Consider the following 17,796-nt stretch of genomic DNA (forward strand, 5'->3'; position numbering starts at 1 on the left):
GTTACATATTTCTTCTTTAACAGACCTTTGAGTCGTTGGGACTCCACAGTGTGTAAAAATACAGCCCATGTTTGAACTGAAACAAAAAGTAAACTCTTGAATCTCAAAGCAGCTCTCTCTACAAGAACACGCTGAGGTAGATCAAATAAAGAACCTTCTGGATTTGAACCCTGTGAGGTTGGAGCTGCTCCTTTCTGTCCCTCAGACGCAGAAGAAGAAAAACAAACAGTTGATTAATCATCAGTTGTGTCCAACAATCATTTGCTCTGTGTTGTCTTTGCTCACACCGAGTCATAAAAATAAAGACACTGTGCTGTCACTCTTCACTGGAGAGTTTTACAGACAGACAGAGAGAGAGGAAGAAGACGAGGAGTGGGAAATCATCTCGTTTCACATTTCAAGAATAAAGCTGGATGTCTAGAATATTTTTCACTTTCATCTCTGATTGTCTCAGGTGAGGTCAGGGCAGGTTCTCTTATTGGATAATGTCCAATGTAACCAATGTCCGATGTGTGTGTGTGTGTGTGTGTGTGTGTGTGTGTGTGTGTGTGTGTGTGTGTGTGTGTGTGTGTGTGTGTGTGTGTGTGTGTGTGTGTGTGTGTGTGTGTGTGTGTGTGTGTGTGTGTGTGTGTGTGTGTGTGTGTGTGTGTGTGTGTGTGTGTGTGTGTGTGTGTGTGTAGATCTGCAGGAACTGCAGCGGCTGTGCAGAGCGTCAGGTTCCCTGCGTGTCTCTCGACTGTCCCGTCCTCTACAAGTTGTCCCGGGTCAACAGACAGCTCTGCAAGGCGCCCTACCTCCGACAGCTGCTGGAGCAGTTCTGATTGGCTCCTGAACTCTGGAGCTCTCCTGATTTGGTGCTAATGTCTGCCCCGACCCCCCCTGACCCCTCTTTACACCCTGTGTTTCATCGTCCACTTGGTTGTAAATGTCTGAAATGGTGCTTTGATTGAACCCTCATTCTGTCTGCTAAATGTTGTTTGTTATTCAGTATTTCTCCTCCTGTGGGGGAGTTGTGCCCCCCGTCCTCCCCCCTCCTCTCCTCCTCCTCACTCCTCCTGGGGCGTGTGTTTGTCCTCATGCTTGTTCGCTGCCATCTCATTGAGCTGTTTTTGGCTGAGTGAAGCTGACGTTTGCAGTGAGGCAGCGACAGACTCGTTGAACAGTTTGAAGTCATCGTCTTTTGAGGAGCTTCTTCAAGACAAACAATCAAAACCACTAATTGACTTTTCACCAGTTTTATATCCACTGCGGTCTCTCTCTCTTTGTAAATAATCTTGTATAGCTCCATCCATCCTCTCACTGTGCATCATCAGTGTTTAAACAAACTAACGCAGTCAGATCTATGTTTCTCCTCCTGCAGATTTGACACAGCGCTCTTATCGAGTGTTCGTACTGGAAACCATTTCAGTTTTTAAAAACATCTGGGACTGTTGCAATACTGTATTTTGATAATTTATATCATGAAGTCTTTTATTTCTTTGTGCTTCTATGGGTTTGTGTTTGTTTCCAATTTTCTGTGCAAACAAAAAAAAAAAAAAAAAGGACGCGTCATCAGAGGCGACCTTCAGTCCCCCCCCCTCACAGCCGCACACAGAGCCGGTGTGTTTGTATAAATGTAAAGATAATAAAGATGAAGGCGGTGCTTTTGGTTTGTTTTTAATGAACATTGCTGTGGGTGGAGGTTTCAGATTGATATAATAAAAAGTCAATGTATTAAAACGTCTTCTGTCCATGATTCATTTTGAAAAACAAGACGAGACGAGCACACATCACAGTACACGACAAACACTCACACTGCCCCGTTGGATTCTGTCAGCTGATGAAGCGCTTTAGAAAGCTGCGTCATCGTTCACACTGAGCAACACAGTCTCAGATATAACCTGAACATTTCTTCACCCAGAGCCTGCACAAGTCTCCTCTCACAAACAGAGCAACACATAATGTAAAGTGTATCACTTCATGTTTTTCTGACTCTAAAATGTGTCTCTAGTCAGTCTACAAACCCCCCAATGATGAGAAAAGTTCATCCTCTCCGTCTTTTGTCTACTCTACCTTTCAGAAAATGTGCTCAAACAGGCCGTTTGGAGATTTTCCAGACAAATGGAGCTGCCAATAACAGATGATATCTGATTAGACTCCTTCATTTGGTTCATTGAGATTCGATGTAGTCAGAATGACAGTTCTTACTCAAATATTAAAATAAAAAGACATGGAAGCAGATTCTATAGGGTGTCAATGTAGCTTGACTGTTTGAACAACGGACTTCCAGATATGACTCATAGATGGGTCTATTAATCCACAATATTGTGTCTTGTAAATTGTACTTTGTAACTTTGTGTTTTTGCTGCTGCCTGCATTTGCCAGGTCTCCTTTCAAAAAGACCAACCTGGTTAAATTAAATAAAAAAACACTTTGAGAAAACTCAGGACGAGCTGCATGTGTGAATGCAAACATCAACATTTTTCCCTCTGACTTCACCTGGAGTTTCTCCTGACAGATTCCATGTACTGCTGATGTGAGAACACAGCAGGATATTATCAGGAGAATTCACCTCGAGCCAGTGGAGTCAGTGCACACCACCGCTACCATCTCAGATGTTCTCATTATAGCGTCGTACAGAGGACTCTTCTTTTTACCTCAGGAGACCCCCACCCCCACCCCCACCCCCACCCCCACCCCCACCCTCTCCTGTCTGAAAGAGATAGTCTCCTGCTGTGAGGTTCATGTGAACAACCAGGTCAGGAATGTCAGAATCAGTCCTCCTGAAATGATCCACAAGTTTTCAGGAGTGCAGATGTGAAAACAGCTCTAGAGAATGGATGAACATCTGGCCAACAGCTGCAGCTTAATGAAGAATCTTTTTTTTTAAGTTGCATCATAAATGAGACTCGTAGGTTAGAAAACGATTCACCTGACAAAACTCAAAGTTGGTTTCAGCCTAAAACAAACAAACAAACAAACAAACAAAAACTGATCTTTACAAAAGTGCAACAAGAAAATAAATTCATTCAGATCTTACATCATGACACACGTCTCCTGTTTATGAAACCACATGTTTAAAACATCTGTTTTTGGCAGCAGGGAGGCGAGATGATGAAGATGATGAAGAGGAGGAGGATGACGGTCCCTGGTTCAATATGTCCTCGAGCAAGGCACTGAATCCTCCCAGCCATGACACCTCACTGACCTCTGACCTCACTGTGAAGGAGAAAAGGGGCCGACACAGACTGAATGAAATAATAATCATTAGAATCAGTCAAACCAGTCCACACACCAGTGGTCAGTGGGCTGCACAGGTGTCGGTCTCAGGTCGGTCGTCGCTGCACGGTAAACCTTCAGGTCTCAGTCTCTCTTCTCTCTGTCCAGAGAGAGCAGCAGTTTGCGTCTGGGCGAGTCTCCCACCAGAGACACCGTGTCAGAGAATCCTCCTACAGGCTCCGTCAGCTGGGAGCTGGAGGAGGCGGAGCTTGTGACGTCAGGGGGCGAGGACGCCTTGCTTGGTGAACTGATGAGACTCGATGCGTCGTCCATCTCGATGACCTCAAAGTCTGCGTCGTTCCACTGATCCGCCTCGTTGTCCTCCTCCTCTTCTTCCTCTTCTTCCTCGTTGGCTCCTGAGTCCAGCAGCGCCTGACGGAACTCGCTGTCGTCCGTGTCCGGCCGGCCTCTGGCGCGGGGTTTCCTACTCTGGCCACTGGGGGCTGAAGCCAGCTTGTACATGACGGGGAACAGGATGGAGGTGAAGGTGGCGGTGACGAGCGACAGGTACATGAGCAGCGGCTGCTCCGGGAACTTCCCCAGCAGGAAACCCACGAGGGCGGGCAGCACCATCTCGCCCAGCGCCGCGCCCACCACAAAGGCCGACGCCGTGTGTCCAGTCACCGTGGTGTACTGCTCCACCCAGGAGATGCCGCTGGGGAAGGTGGTCGCCATGGACGCGCCGTACAGACCGGTGCACAGCCACAGCGCGGCGTGCTCTTTGCTGAAGAGGCAGAGGAGCAGCGAGGACACGGTGGAGCCCACCAGGCTGAGCAGGATCATGGTGGCCGGGTACACGCAGGCCGCGAAGAAGATCGCCAGACCCCGACAGGCCGCAAAGGTCGCCCAGAAGAGCGAGTTGAGCCCGGCCGCCTGCGCCTGAGGCATGCGGGCGTAGTCCTTGGCGAAGGTGAAGATAAAGGAGCCGTAAGCTACCTCGGCGCCCACGTAACCGAAGAAGAAGAAGAAGAGCAGGACGATGAGCGCAGTGTGATGTTTGGCCACCAGGGGCTTTCCCGACTTAGTGCGAGCTTTCTCGTGCGTCCTGCTGCCGCGGGCGAACAGGACGAAGAAGAGGAAGGAGACGAGGAAGACGAAGCAGCCGATCACGATGTAGGCCCACATGGACTTGAGGGTGCTGGTCCTGCTGTGGACGTAGCGGATGAGCGTGTGAGGCTCGGGGGCTTTGGTCGTCCGCTCTGTGGCGACGGGAGGCGTGGAGTTGTCGGACGCCGCTCCGGGCCCGAATACCAGCTTGGCGATGATCGGCGACGCAAAGGCCCCGGCGGCGAAGCTGAAGTGCAGGGCCTGCATGTGAGGGCCGGCCTGCTCGCCCCACGTGTTCAGGATGAGGACGTTACCGCCTGAAGGGAAGGAGGACGCAACCGTCAAGCAAAATATAAAAAACAACAGTTTTCACTCTTTTGATTCATTCAGAGTTTTTTATCTAAATGATGAAGAGGACAAACAGCTTGCTCATTAGTCATGTTGCTCACTCCAGGTTCAAACGTCTGCACTGACTAAACTCTGATCTCATCCAGTGTATTCATGTCATTATAACACTGATTATTCACCTGACATGTCCATCAACATCTTATTTCAAGATGAGACTAAAACAGGCATGACTTACTTATAAGAAGTAAAAATATCTGTCTATGCAGCATGCACATGTTTAAATGGTAAATGGACTTGAACTTGTATCGTTCTTCTCTAGTCTTCTTACTCAGTGTTTTCATACATTCACACCCTGATGGTAGAGGCTGCTATGGTTAGTGGTTAGTGCATGCGTCCCATGTATGGAGGCTATAGTCCTCCAAGTAGGCGGCCCGGGTTCCACTCCGACCTGTGGCTCCTTTCCTGCATGTCATTCCTCACTCTCTCTCTCTCTGATTTCAGACTCTATCCACTGTCCTATCTCTACATTAAAAGGCACAAAAAGCCAAAAAATAAATCTTAAAAAAAATAAATAACTGATCCATTTATTCTCAAACTGTGGTACACGGGATCCTCCTTGTGGTACACTGGGAGTCCATGATTTTTATTTTATTTTTTAAATAAAAGATGTTCAAATCAAACGGTTGACACGCAAAGCTGTGATGGCAAGCAGAGGAAGAAAATATGCCAGTTAAAATATTTTTGCATTTGTGGCTCCAAACAGGAAACATTAGAAAGTAAAGGTGCGGCGACATATGACTCCAGTTTGTGTTCTTTTGGAATGTAACAGAGTACGAGTCAATAATGAATAATATGAATATCAGGATGTATACAGGAAGTGTATAAGCACAGCCCTTCAATGCTACTGTATTTCAGTGTCGGCCATAATGGTCAGCAAATATTTTCTGTGGTGGGATTCATTGTGAAAAGTTTGAGAACCACTGAGCTTACATAAGTGTCTTGAAAAAATATATATTAGACATCTCCTCTTTAAAATGACAAATAATCAAATAATGTTTTCTTCTGGCTTCTTCAGGTGAGTGTGGCGTTGATAAAGGGTAATGAGAATGTAATTTTCTGCAGTGTCCTTGTTTGTGTAAACGCCCCACAAGAAAAACGGCTGACGTGTCAAAACTACGACGGACCTTATCTGACTTATCAGAGCAGGAAACAGAAACAGGAGCGACCAGGTGAAACAAGTGACAACGGGTTTCCCAGTGAACCAGAACTTCAGCAGGAACCTGAAACCAGCTCACCTCAGAGGAATGCAGTGTATGGTAAGTGGTCTGAGTTTGAAATGTACACGAGAGAGATTCCTCTAAAAGGTTTACTGTGATGTCAGAAGATCTTCATTTATAGATCATAAGAAGGATATAAAAATATAATAAGTCAAAGTGAGTCAGCTATCATCTGTAAACAGACTTCTTATTCACATAGAGGGATGTTTCTCTTGTTATATTTTTTCTTAATCATTAGGTCAGAGGTTCTCAAACTTTACCTCGGAGCCCCCGACTTGTATCTGAGCTGACCCCCCCCCCCCAGGATCCACACAGAAGGAAAAAAAAAAGATCCATTGCTTTTAAAAATCAACATTAATGTTAAACATTTTCATTGATAAACTCTAGAGGTGGAACTCGACGATGATAGAAGCAGCATGTCCATGATTAGAGGATTTGATTGGCTACAGGAGATGTCAGACGTCAGAACAGGGGGGAGGGACCTCCTTTCAACTAAGGCTCTCATTGGCTAGTAAAGGCTGTTATGAAGTGTCATCAAAAGGTCAGCGGAGTAGCTGAGTTTTTTCAGTGAACATTTCAGTGGATCGTTCTGGATTTAATCTTTTAATGGATTTCAATGAGACTCAGTTTGGTGGATTATTTTCAAATGGTAAGTTAAATCAGGTTGTTTGTTTGTCGGTGGTCTGACAGATGTGTAGATGTTGGCTGCTGTGATGGTTGAATGTGGACGACGGGACAAATCTGACCAATCAGGCTCGACTATAGAAATCCTTAGTCGGGACAGGCCTAATAAAATCCCAACAGAAAACACATGTTCACACCAAGAGAGCTTTTCTTTCAACGATCCAATCAGTGTTTAATCAGGATTTTAGTTCATAATGTGCAAATCTTATTTTGACAACCTCAGAGCAGTCAAAGCCTGGCGCCCCCCCCCCCCCCCCTCCCCTGAGATCTTTAGCGCTCCCTAGGCTGTCCTGAAAGCGCATTAGGTGATATCTCACCTGTATCCAAAACCCCCATGGACATCCCGATGCTGGACATGAGGCCGGTGAGGATCAGAGCCTGTTTGCAGAACGGGATGGCACACATCCCAAACGCTGTGATGAGCATGGACAAGCCTGAAGGACAAAGAGAAAACCTTATTATGTCTTTAATAATATGTGAAACTGTGATTTAAAACAAGCTAACACACCTAGCAACAGGTGGTTACCATGACTTACAACATCTTTAGTCACAGCAGGTTGAAAATCTGATGACATCTTTGTCATAACAACACAGAGACGGTAAAGTGTGAAGCTGAGACTCGTCTCCAGCAGCACCTTTTTTTTAAAAAAGGGGGTTACCTAGCAGGAGGTGGGGGTTCATGCAGTCGAAGAGAATGCCTCCTAAAAGCGACCCGCCGATGTAACCTGCAGAGCGGCCGACGAAGATGTAGGAAATGTTGCTGATGTTCTTCTTCACGTTCACAGCCAGGTCCTCGAACGTGGGGCCCAGAACCGAGATGCTCATCCCCTGAAACAAAACAAGAGAGAGTGGAGTCACTGCACAGATCTCCCTCCACCCCTCACAGGTATTTATTTATATGTGTTTGGAGCACGAGTTATCATAATGCGGAAATCTGCTCACTTAACTTTACCTCTGCCTTGTCTTACACGGTCTTATCCCTGAATAAACACAGAAGAGCTCTGAAAACCAGGATGTGTGTGTGTGTGTGTGTGTGTGTGTGTGTGTGTGTGTGTGTGTGTGTGTGTGTGTGTGTGTGTGTGTGTGTGTGTGTGTGTGTGTGTGTGTGTGTGTGTGTGTGTGTGTGTGTGTGTGTGTGTTAAGCTTCCTCAAAGCAAATTGAGGAAGAAGCATAACCGCCACAGAAGAAAGCAGGTACACAAGCCACAGGTGTACACTGATGGACTTCATTAATCTGATCTGGTGGGTTGAAGAGCAAGTTTTCCAGCCATGTAAATCCTGTCTGTACAGGATGTTACAACATCACCTTTAATACATTAACAACTCACTGGTTTTAAGTTTTAAAGGCTTGACTGAATACATTTTGCATTTTAGGTCTTTTCTAAACACCTAGTAGGCTTAGACCTTAAACCACACAAACAGCTGAATTAATGCATTCTTTTTTCATGCAATCATCTGACTTCACAAAGATTATAAACTAATTCCTTGAGCATAAACAGGTGTTTGTTTTGCCAGCTGGAGATTTGAATTATTACACAGCTCGTAGTTGTTAAGTGAGGGACATGTCTGCAGCTGTTAGTAAACTCCTCAGTCTCTGTGTTAGATTACCAAGCCCAGGAAAGATGCACAGAGAGCCAGGGTGACCATCCAGCGCCCACACGCTCCTCCTCCTCCTCCTCCTCCTCCTCCTCCTCCTCCTCCTCCTCCGACCACCTCCACCCGGGCGTCGCATCCCGCTTTGCTCGACCTCTTGGCCGCCTTCAGCACACTCCTGAGCCCCCTCCCGGTGTCCTTCCTCTTGTCAAACAGGGTGTCCTCCTCCTCCTCCTCCTGCTCGTCGTTGTCGTCGACGTCGTCTTCGTCCTCCTCCATGCTGGCGAACCGAACGTGTTTCTTTTTCACGGCGGAGGAAGACATACCTGTCACTACCTTTATCACCTGTCTCACTACCTGTCTCACTACCTGTATCACTACCTGTCTCACTACCTGTATCACTACCTGTATCACTACCTGTCTCACTACCTGTATCACTCCTACGTCTGTTGCAGCTGCAGGTTTGGGTGTTGCGCCGTCAGACTGCCTCCAGCCCGACGACAAATGACAACTGTCAGCGCTTTAATTGGCCTCCTGCCGTCCTGTTCACGCTTCCTGTTTGTAGTTTTAGCGGCTGAGGCGTTCAAAGGAAGTCGGTCATCATTAAAGCACCTGGACGGTTCAGGTAGAGAGAGGGTACCAGCCGCTGCAGCCGCGGAGACCCTCCATATGCTAACAGCGACTGTATGACTGCTTGACGTTTGCAAAGATCGTCTATTAACCAGAAAGCTCACTCGGTGTATCAAGGGGAGTCAGTAATAAAGAATCAGGGACTTAGCCTGGGGTGGCTGAATCAGGGCCCCTGACTTCTGCAGGGGAGACAGGAAGTGATAGGAATGGACACAGTCACATGAATGAAAAGTATTTACTCTTTCTATCTCCAAAATAAAGTGACAAAACGTATTAGTTTGCTGGTTTTGTATTGATAGTATTGGTGATGGTACACTGTACATAGTTCTATTATGGTGATGGGAATATGAATTATTGGTGTAATTAATTACATATTTAGATTATTAGATAATGGCATACAAGTAATTATTTTATATTATATTATATTATATCATATTATATAGCCTACTATTGTATAATTAATACCTATTACACTGAGTTAAAAGCGGTAGGATTAGATACATTTTTACTTCTTCCTACTCCTTTCCAGGCATGTAAGAGCAAATAAAGGACGATGAATTTTCTTTCTTATGTTGTGTATTTATTTTATTTGTTTTCTGCATATTTTTTTAATTACAGCATTTTTATTTATTTATTTATTTTATTTACATGTTCAAAATAAAGGAATCAAATCAATTCAATCAATTTAATTCAGCTGGTAAAGCCTCAGCATCCACTCCTTGTAAAAACACTGCGACCCAAATATCGACCCAGTTAATTTTTTTTCAACCATCAGATGAAAAATCGTGCAGCAAACGTGACAGAACAAAGAAACGGAACAAAACCAATAAAAAACTATTTGACACTAGACCATATTTTTCCAGCCACACATTTGTGACCCACCGAAAACTGCTCCCTATGTCCAAATCTACTATTTAAAATACCAATCAAATGAAAAATGTTACACTGAAATGCAAAGGAAGCTAACAGCAGCCTGTTGAACCACATCCACAATAGTTGATTTGAACAAAAGGCCTGCCTCTATTAAGGCATACAGCCAATAATAGTTCAGGATTTTGGGCTGGCCAATTTGATTTCTAGGGTAGCCTCGGTCACCCCCTTTCTCCTCCCCTGTAAAGAATGTCAGGAAGTGTGAGACTGTGCATACTCAGGGTATCAAAAAAGTTACTGGAGAAAATATTGAAAAATTGCAGAAGAGATACCCGCACACCAACTCCACTGGGCTTAAAAGCCCAAAAAAGAAAGTCCACAGGCTGAGATGGATGCAAGATAAAGTGGTAAAAAAATATATATAAAAATAGGAGCTACAGTGCAGAAAGGTGAATAATAACAGCAGCAAAGTTTCAGTCATTGTCTATCAGCAGTGTTGTCAAGGACTGAAACGTTTATTTTTACTTTATTGATACAAATAGCAATACTAGTATTGTTCTAAAACAGAAGATGAACGCATGTTTAAACTATATCTGCTGATATCAGAAAGGTTTAACAGGACTATACCTGCATCACATCCTGAATTTAATACAGCACTCAATTAGAGAGTCAACATGTGATCATTCAGTTAAATATAATGTTCAAAAATGATTTATTATTGAGAACCATAAATGTCAACACTGATGCATGGTCACTTTAACTGTATCATGTCCTATGTTGAATAGGATTTGTTCTCGTTACCCATATTTTATTGTATATATCTGTATTTTTCTATACTATAAAATATCCATAAAATAAATACATAAACCAAATAAAGATAAAGATAAAGATAAACTTTATTGATTCCCTATGGGGGAAATTGTTTTGTCACAACAGCTCAAGAAACAGGAATATAATTATCAAAAATAAAAAGAAGTTAAAAATCTAAGTAAAAACTAAGTAATCAGTTAAATAAAGGGAGAAAAAAATACAGTAATAGAATAATACAAGGTATGTAAGTAAATCAGGGTTTTTATTCATTAGCATCAATTAAAAATGGTGCCATCGCTTTAAATATTATACTAATAATTAGATAGACAAATGTAGAAATCTATCTTCTACGTACTGTTACCCTTTTCCTGTTTTTAACCTAAATACCTGCACGAAGTTATCGTTCTTGGTTTCCCAAATCCAGAGCAGAGTGACACCTCTTCTCTCAATTTGTTGCCTGGTTCGGGGCAAACCGGGCAAACAGGAAGTGATCGCCACTACGTCAGCACAAAGAGGAAACTGCGACCTCTAGTGTTTGGAAGCAGAAAGGTCAGCGTAATAAAAACAACCAATCACGAGAGAGGGGACTGTAAGACTGTAGGCCTACGAAATACTACAACAAATTATAATACGTTTATAACGGTACAAATAATATATCATAACATCATAACAAATATTAAAGGGGATATTATTATTATATTATTATTATAATATTACAATATTTGTTTGTGTGTTTGTTTACTACGTGAATCACATCAGTGCTGATATCCAGATCAACATCTCCACCTCCACTGTGATATTACTTTTATTCAACAAGAGTAAAAATCAACAACAGATTAATGTTTAACTCCACCAACTCAAACTAGACTGTTGCTAAGCAACCTAAACATTTTATTCTACTGTTGGTGTCCATGGTAACCACAGAGCAGCTCCTCTTTAGAATGAACATTGTGTGTTATAAGAAATGAATGTGATGATAAAACCAGTGACATCAGAGTCTGAGGTTTGATTCTGAGGTTTGAGATGATGAATAAAGAAAAACTTTGTCAGCTGTAAATGTTCATTAAAAGTATTTAGAGCTCCTGACTGAGCAGGAGGAGGGATACATGATGTGAAAAGTCCCCACTGATGTTGTTCTACTACTAGTATATATAACTGCAGTTATTTTAGACTTTACATCCTCGTAAATGACCCTTTATTTGTTGATTCAGACTCATCATGCAGGTGTTCATATTTGTGTGTTTCAGGGAGTTTAAAAGCTGTAATAGTTTTGACTCGTGCTCTCACACTTGATTAGCTTCACAATGTACCAACACTCCTGCGAGCATGGATGTAAATAATCCATATAAAAACATCTATGTGTTGTCTTTGTGTCACTTAAGGTTCATTATATGTTTGGGAGGGATAAGCACATTTTATAATGCTGAAAAAACATTTTGTTCACTTGGAGTTTAAATGAATTACAGGATGGCTGTACAGGACCTGGAAGGTCGGGGTTCAATCCCCTGCTCCTGTCTGATGTGTCCTTGGACTGGAGTTCACCCCCCCCCGCCCCCACCAGGCAGCACTTCTTTTCAGTCTGATGACAAACCCCGCCCCTCCTTAAGCGGTAAGAACCACCGTGACGCCTGATATGAACCTGATATATATCATGTGACTGGACACAGAGCAAGGGAAAGATTCCTGAGGCAGCCTGAACTCAGGAAACACAAGTCTTTTAACCTCCCAGATATGAGTGGAGAGAGGTCATGAGCTTGTGAGAGACGGTGAAGCATCACGTTTAGCCCTGAGCTGACCGCCATGTTTACTGTGATAAACTCTACTGTCTGTGTTTGGTTTACAACTCAGGAACATCTCTTAAACCTTTGAACCATCATTGAAGTACAAACACTACCTTTCACCATGGAGCCATAAAAATGATTAGAGCTTGTTCATGAAATATCTTTAAGGTCGTAACTCAGCGACGACACGCTGTGCCAGCCTTCAAAAGTGATTTATGTTTACCTAACTCTACATGACATGTGTAGTTCAGTACTAATGTGACATAATCCATCTGTTCCTGCAGGGGGCGCTGGAGTCTCATCAATGGTGGTCTCCATGCTGGAAATGCTGTCTCAGACTAACTTTCAGTCAACCTAACAACAGACTGAGAGCTGGAGCTGAGGCGGGTTTTGAACCTCTTGACAAACCGTTCACTGCACCCACCTGTCAATCAGGTCAGCTACACGCCTTATTGTGAATAACTCTTATCCTTTATTGAATCCAAACGGATGAGTCATCAAAAAATCCCTCCCTGTACAGTGAGTGTCGATCAAGACATGAGCTAATCACACCTATTTGTTTTTTTGAACCAGACTGGAAACATGTATTTCTACTGTAAAAACAGTTTTTGTGTATGTGACTTCATGTTGCTTCTGCAGCCAGTTCTCTAGTGGACACTCAAGGAACTGCATGATTTTGCACTTCTGCACCTCACTTCATGTTTCAACCCCGGAGGTTGATGCTGGATTATAAATAAAACACCACAAGGCAATAAGTGAACAGAAAGCAGGACACAATTTATGCAACATAAAAGCGGATTTAAAGTCAGTAAGAAAATTGTTTTCTTACAGCAAAGCTTTACAGAAATAAATCTTCATCTGAATTTGCAGCAAACACAAAACAAATGCAAACATTTGAATACATAGATTTTAAAAATGAGGCCAAAGATTAAGAGCAAATTACCAATAAAGCAGATTTGAAATGGAGGCGTCCTGTTCGCTTTAAGACAGAAGTTCAGACTGTGTGCCTTAAAGTCGTCTCAAAACGAAAACAAGTCATGCGATACGTTTGGCTTTTTTTTTCTCTAAATGTCTCTTTGGATGTCCCAGGTCATCGTAAAGAAGTGTTTACACGGCAGTAAGAGAATTACATTAGTTAAAAAAAAAAAAAAAGGAAATGATTAGATATGAAATTTTAATGCTCGTATAGCAAAGAGGTTTACAATCAAAGTTCAGAGGTACAAATTAAGTAATGTCTTTGTCCAGACATTACTCCAGGCTCTCATTGGTGAAAGGAAAAACTAAACAGTCATGCAATTACAAACAAAGAAGGTATGCATAGACAGCGGCTGGGATTTCATCACTAGAATATTCATATTAGGAGAGGAGGAGGATGTAAACGCTGCTGACAATTGTCACAGTTGAATTAAAAAGAAGGCATTTGTGGTGAATTATTGAGGAGCAGAGCTCGATCACTGTGTAAGACTTGTCAGTTTATTTGTGTTTTATTTGACTTCCTCACATGGGGGAACATGGGCACTGTGATGCTCCAGGTGGGGGGGAGAGGGGGGGTTAAGCTCATCTGAGGTAGAGTGTCACACGTCTGCAGAGGAAATGTCGTGGACACTCAATTGTTTCTCTGAGCAAACTCACCTCCAGACATGTTGGGACGACACTTCCTGTGTGGCAGCAGACTAAAAACAGCATCAAGACACTTTCAGCCATTTTTTCATTTCAGTACATTTTGGTTTTTTTGGTCTTAATGAAATCATTCCTTCAATTACAGCACGACACTTAAAACACTACAAAATAAATAAAATATGAAAACATGAACTCAGGGTGCAGAGTTTAATAATCAACCCTGACAGCACTGGACTGATTGTCAATGATTGGTCAAAGTCATGTACTCTGATTACAAGAGAGGATAAGAGACTGTCGCTCAGTGTCTATATAGTCGTATATCGATGAGTACGTATGCACTGGTATTCTGTTATTTTGGTCCTTTTCAAAGGTCATCCAAGCAGCTGCTCTGTGTTTGTAATGTTTGATGACTCTGAGCGAGTCAAGCTTCACGTTCTTTGATAAACAAGGAGGCGTCACAGGTTTCAGTCCAGGTGAGTAAACGCAGGTTTGATGACACTTGCAGAAAATACAGGAGCAGATTCAACGAGCAGAGAGTGACTCCAAACACAACCTCCCACTTCTGCTCTGCTCCTTTTAAAAACACTGCTTCATGTCGACACTGTGGTCAACGAGCAGGCTTCAACACAACGTTTAAATGTGATTAATCAACATCCTGAGCTAGTGTCCAGATTACACTGTAAAAACTTCCTATAATGATAATTAGATATTCTTATGTTTTCTTTTTTTGTATGCTAGGATACTGTTAGCTTTCTCAATGACCTCGGTTATATCGGTCGTCCTTTTAAAACGCCACTGAAGGTTTGACATCGTGAGAGTTTCTTTGATTCTGCGCTGAAAGTTTATTATCTAATAACAGCACACTTCTGTTTAAACCACATTCACCTGACAAGCCAGATAAACTTTTTATTCCAAGATATAAAGAATGAAGCTTGAGGGCACTGGTAGCCTGGTGGTTAGTGTGGTTCCTGTCTCTAAAATAAAGACACACACAAAAAATCAAAGCCTGAATTGTTTGTAATAAGTTTCTAAAAGTGTCTAATGAGATATATTGACTCACTTCTTGAGCCTCAACACGCAAAGTGAGCTCGCCACATTGGCTGATTTTATTTTTCAGTTATGACAATCAGAGCAGGACTTATTTTTGGCTTCTAATATCTTACTATAAGATTTTTCATCTGGACTTGTCAGGTGAGTGTGGCTTATATTAACTCTAATGAGATATTGTTGACTAGAAATTAGATAAGTACACTTGCTTAGATTTGAGTTTAGTGTGTGCTGCCTGATTGTAAAGGTCACATGTTATTTAAAAAACATTTCTCCATATTCCTCTAACACTAATATGTGTCTCTAGTCTCTCTACAAACCCCCCAATGATGTGAAAAGTCCATCCTCTGCCTGCTCCACTTTTCAGAAAATGTGTGCTCAAACAGGCCGTTTGGAGACTTCCCTTCATGACATCACAAAGGGCAGTAACCCCTCCCCCAGGTGGGTGACACTCCCACAGCTAGGAGTTTGTTCTGACCTCTGAGTCTGCCTTCTCACCGTAAACTATAGGGCATTGAGCAAGAAACATGAGACACCCAAGCCCTTCCAGAGAGGGGGTGTGGTCAGACACAGCTCATTTACATATTTAAAGGTACAGACACAGAAACAGCCTGTTCTGAGCAGGGCTGAAATAGAGGGGTTTATAGACATGATCAAATACAGGATCAGAGTGGATTTAGAACAAGAAACTTCACACACATGTTTTGAGGAGCTCTGAGACTTATTTAAACTGGTTGAAGAGGAGGAGAATATGAGACCTTTAAACACTGGACTTTGTCTACACTCAACTGGACGAGTTATGCCGTGAGACCCCAAACAACATTTTCTATATTGGCACAACATATGCACATATGCTTGACTATATCTGTGATAGGCTTATATATCGCCTCTACTTTAGCGATATGAGTGCTACGCTAACTAAGATAATAGCTGTGGTTTTGTTTTTGAACACACAGATTTAAGACCGGGATGTTATTTATCTAAGTTTTGGCACGATGCAAATAAGCTCTCAAAAAGTGGAACTTGTCCTTTAAAGATACAACTAATAAACACTGCTGAGGTTTGACAGGAGCAGGATTTGATGAGTCAGAGCAGCTTTAACCCTGCAGACACACACTCGATTGACTCCCTGTGTAAATAAAGGAATGTGCACAATGCAAGCAAAATATAAACTTAAATCATAAAGACCTTAAATGTGAATGTATATGAGACCCCTTAAAAATGACAGGGGTTCTGTAATAAAGCAGCTGTCTCCTTCAGGTCCCTATCATTCCAGTTTATACTTTGTTTAAGTCTAACAAACGATTCTCAAGTTAACAATCAAACGAGGACCAGAGTGAACCTGGAGCTCGCTGGTATTGGAGCCGCTCAGGTCGAGCTCAGATTGTTCAGATACAGAGCTGCTGGTCTTGAGATGTCAAATGTTTGTGCTAAAAGCTGCTTCCCTTGAGGTGTCCGAGCACGTTCACAGCTCGGACGATTCACAACACTTAAAAGGATCCCTCAGAGCGCCTCTCTGACGTCACACGTACAATACGTCCCTTTGCATTACCCTCGATATTTACAACATTTGGAACAAATCAAGGCCGTGTTAAGAGGAGGGGCCCGTCTGAGGGGACACATCACAGACGGCAGCTTTCAAAAGAAAATCTTCACAATGACAAGAAACGGAGATATTGATTGAACCAGCAGCAGCTCACCTTTGGTGTAATTGGATGTGGTCTTTATATGTCTACATTTAAGCCTTTCAAAACGGATCACAGAGAATGATAGTCTACCTTAAGAGTGCAATCTGAAAGTGTTGCATTAATACGAAGCACAGCACGCCTTCTTTCCCTTGTGTTAAAATGTGCAGATTCCACTCTTTCCATTTTAACTTCAAGTTCGGCTGCTGCACTATCAATTCATTTGGATTAAAACAACTGAATGCATAGTTCTTCTCCATCACATTCATGTTAAAGTTCAACCTACGAATCTGTCTGATATGTTTCATCACTTTGGCATATTCAGGCATGCTTCTACTGAAGGGCCGCCGTTACAATCTTCAAAAAATAACACACAAACTGAACCTCAGTCCTCAGAAGTCTCTGACCTCCCGTGTCTCTCTTTCAGTCTGTTCAGTGGGACACTTAGAGGACGGACTCTCCTGTTTTGCACGGCGCCGCGTCTCCCTGAGCTTTCTCGTTCTCCATCATCTTCTCGGTGACGCCTTGGTCCTTGCTCAGAGCCGCCGCCTCCATCTCCTGCCGTCTGCGCCTGGTCTCCACCCAGGGTATCAGACACAGCACGGCGCCTCCGATGAGCGGGGGGATGCCTGCCAGGTAGAAGGCCACGTCGTAGCTGCCCAGTCTGTCCCTCAGGAAGCCTACAGACAGAGAGAAGGACAAAATTTATCACACACGTTGGACTGGTGGAGATGTGGTCTTGTTATGGGAGGTAGAGCCTTCAGCTATCAGGCCCCTCTCCTTTGTAATCCTCCAGGCTCCGAGAGGCAGACACACTCTGTACCTTTAAGAGTAGATAAGCTCATAGTTAGTACTGGGTCAGGCTTGGACCAGCTCCTAGTAGCTGCTATAGGCCTAAACTGCTATAGGCCTAAGCCTATAGCAGTTTAGGCCTATAGCAGCTTAGGCTACATAAAGCAAGCTAAACCCGGTCGGACTAAAACTAGAACAGGAAGGAGTCAACATCTTCATCAAGTAGTTTCTACAGTTCTACAGTTTCTCCATGACCAGGATGCTGAGCTGTTTGATGACCTGCATCTCTTTGAAATGAAAAGGTCCTCATTGTGTTTCAGACAGAACCCCTCTGCACATGATGCTCACATGATG

At 43.1% G+C, this 17,796-nt stretch overlaps 3 protein-coding genes and 1 long non-coding RNA gene across 6 annotated transcripts in view; 2 read left to right on the top strand and 2 right to left on the bottom strand.

Moving 5' to 3' along the window:
• The window catches only part of rev3l (REV3 like, DNA directed polymerase zeta catalytic subunit), a 74,714-nt gene extending 72,995 nt beyond the window's left edge, over positions 1–1,719 (top strand). The window contains exon 32 of the mRNA XM_020636704.3: positions 681–1,719. Within this exon, the coding sequence (XP_020492360.3) occupies positions 681–821 (141 nt within the window). The 3' untranslated portion in view covers positions 822–1,719. The remainder of the gene's footprint in view (positions 1–680) is intronic.
• mfsd4b (major facilitator superfamily domain containing 4B) lies at positions 1,641–9,180 on the bottom strand. Its single transcript, XM_020636706.3, has 4 exons — positions 8,223–9,180; positions 7,274–7,442; positions 6,932–7,048; positions 1,641–4,622 (listed from the first exon to the last, which is right to left on the bottom strand). The coding sequence occupies exons 1-4, from the start codon at positions 8,529–8,531 to the stop codon at positions 3,343–3,345; spliced, it is 1,875 nt and encodes a 624-aa protein (XP_020492362.2). The 5' UTR covers positions 8,532–9,180; the 3' UTR covers positions 1,641–3,342.
• LOC109986141 (uncharacterized) lies at positions 5,866–8,328 on the top strand. Of its 3 annotated transcripts, none has more exons than XR_010668743.1 (4): positions 5,866–5,969; positions 7,400–7,500; positions 7,609–7,856; positions 8,218–8,328. It is a non-coding gene; the product is annotated as an uncharacterized lncRNA (long non-coding RNA). The 3 variants fall into 3 exon arrangements; XR_002278063.3 differs by having other exon boundaries at positions 7,758–7,856; XR_010668742.1 differs by lacking the exon at positions 7,609–7,856 and having other exon boundaries at positions 8,218–8,312.
• A 3,874-nt stretch (positions 9,181–13,054) lies between the features above and the next one.
• The window catches only part of slc16a10 (solute carrier family 16 member 10), a 43,001-nt gene continuing 38,259 nt past the window's right edge, over positions 13,055–17,796 (bottom strand). Inside the window, exon 6 of the mRNA XM_020636683.3 lies at positions 13,055–17,330. Coding sequence (XP_020492339.2) covers positions 17,095–17,330 — 236 coding nt within the window. The 3' untranslated portion in view covers positions 13,055–17,094. The remainder of the gene's footprint in view (positions 17,331–17,796) is intronic.

The sequence above is a fragment of the Labrus bergylta genome, chromosome 15 (genome assembly GCF_963930695.1).
Source record: "Labrus bergylta chromosome 15, fLabBer1.1, whole genome shotgun sequence".
NCBI classification, from domain to species: Eukaryota; Metazoa; Chordata; class Actinopteri; order Labriformes; family Labridae; genus Labrus; species Labrus bergylta.

Excerpts from the sequence above, each read along its gene's own strand:
- mfsd4b (XM_020636706.3), bottom strand. The coding sequence starts at position 8,531 with ATGTCTTCCTCCGCCGTGAAAAAGAAACACGTTCGGTTCGCCAGCATG. Across the intron at positions 7,049-7,273 it reads GAACCCCCACCTCCTGCTAG|GCTTGTCCATGCTCATCACA; the intron begins GTAACCCCCTTT and ends TTTGTCCTTCAG. Across the intron at positions 4,623-6,931 it reads CATGGGGGTTTTGGATACAG|GCGGTAACGTCCTCATCCTG; the intron begins GTGAGATATCAC and ends CCTTCCCTTCAG.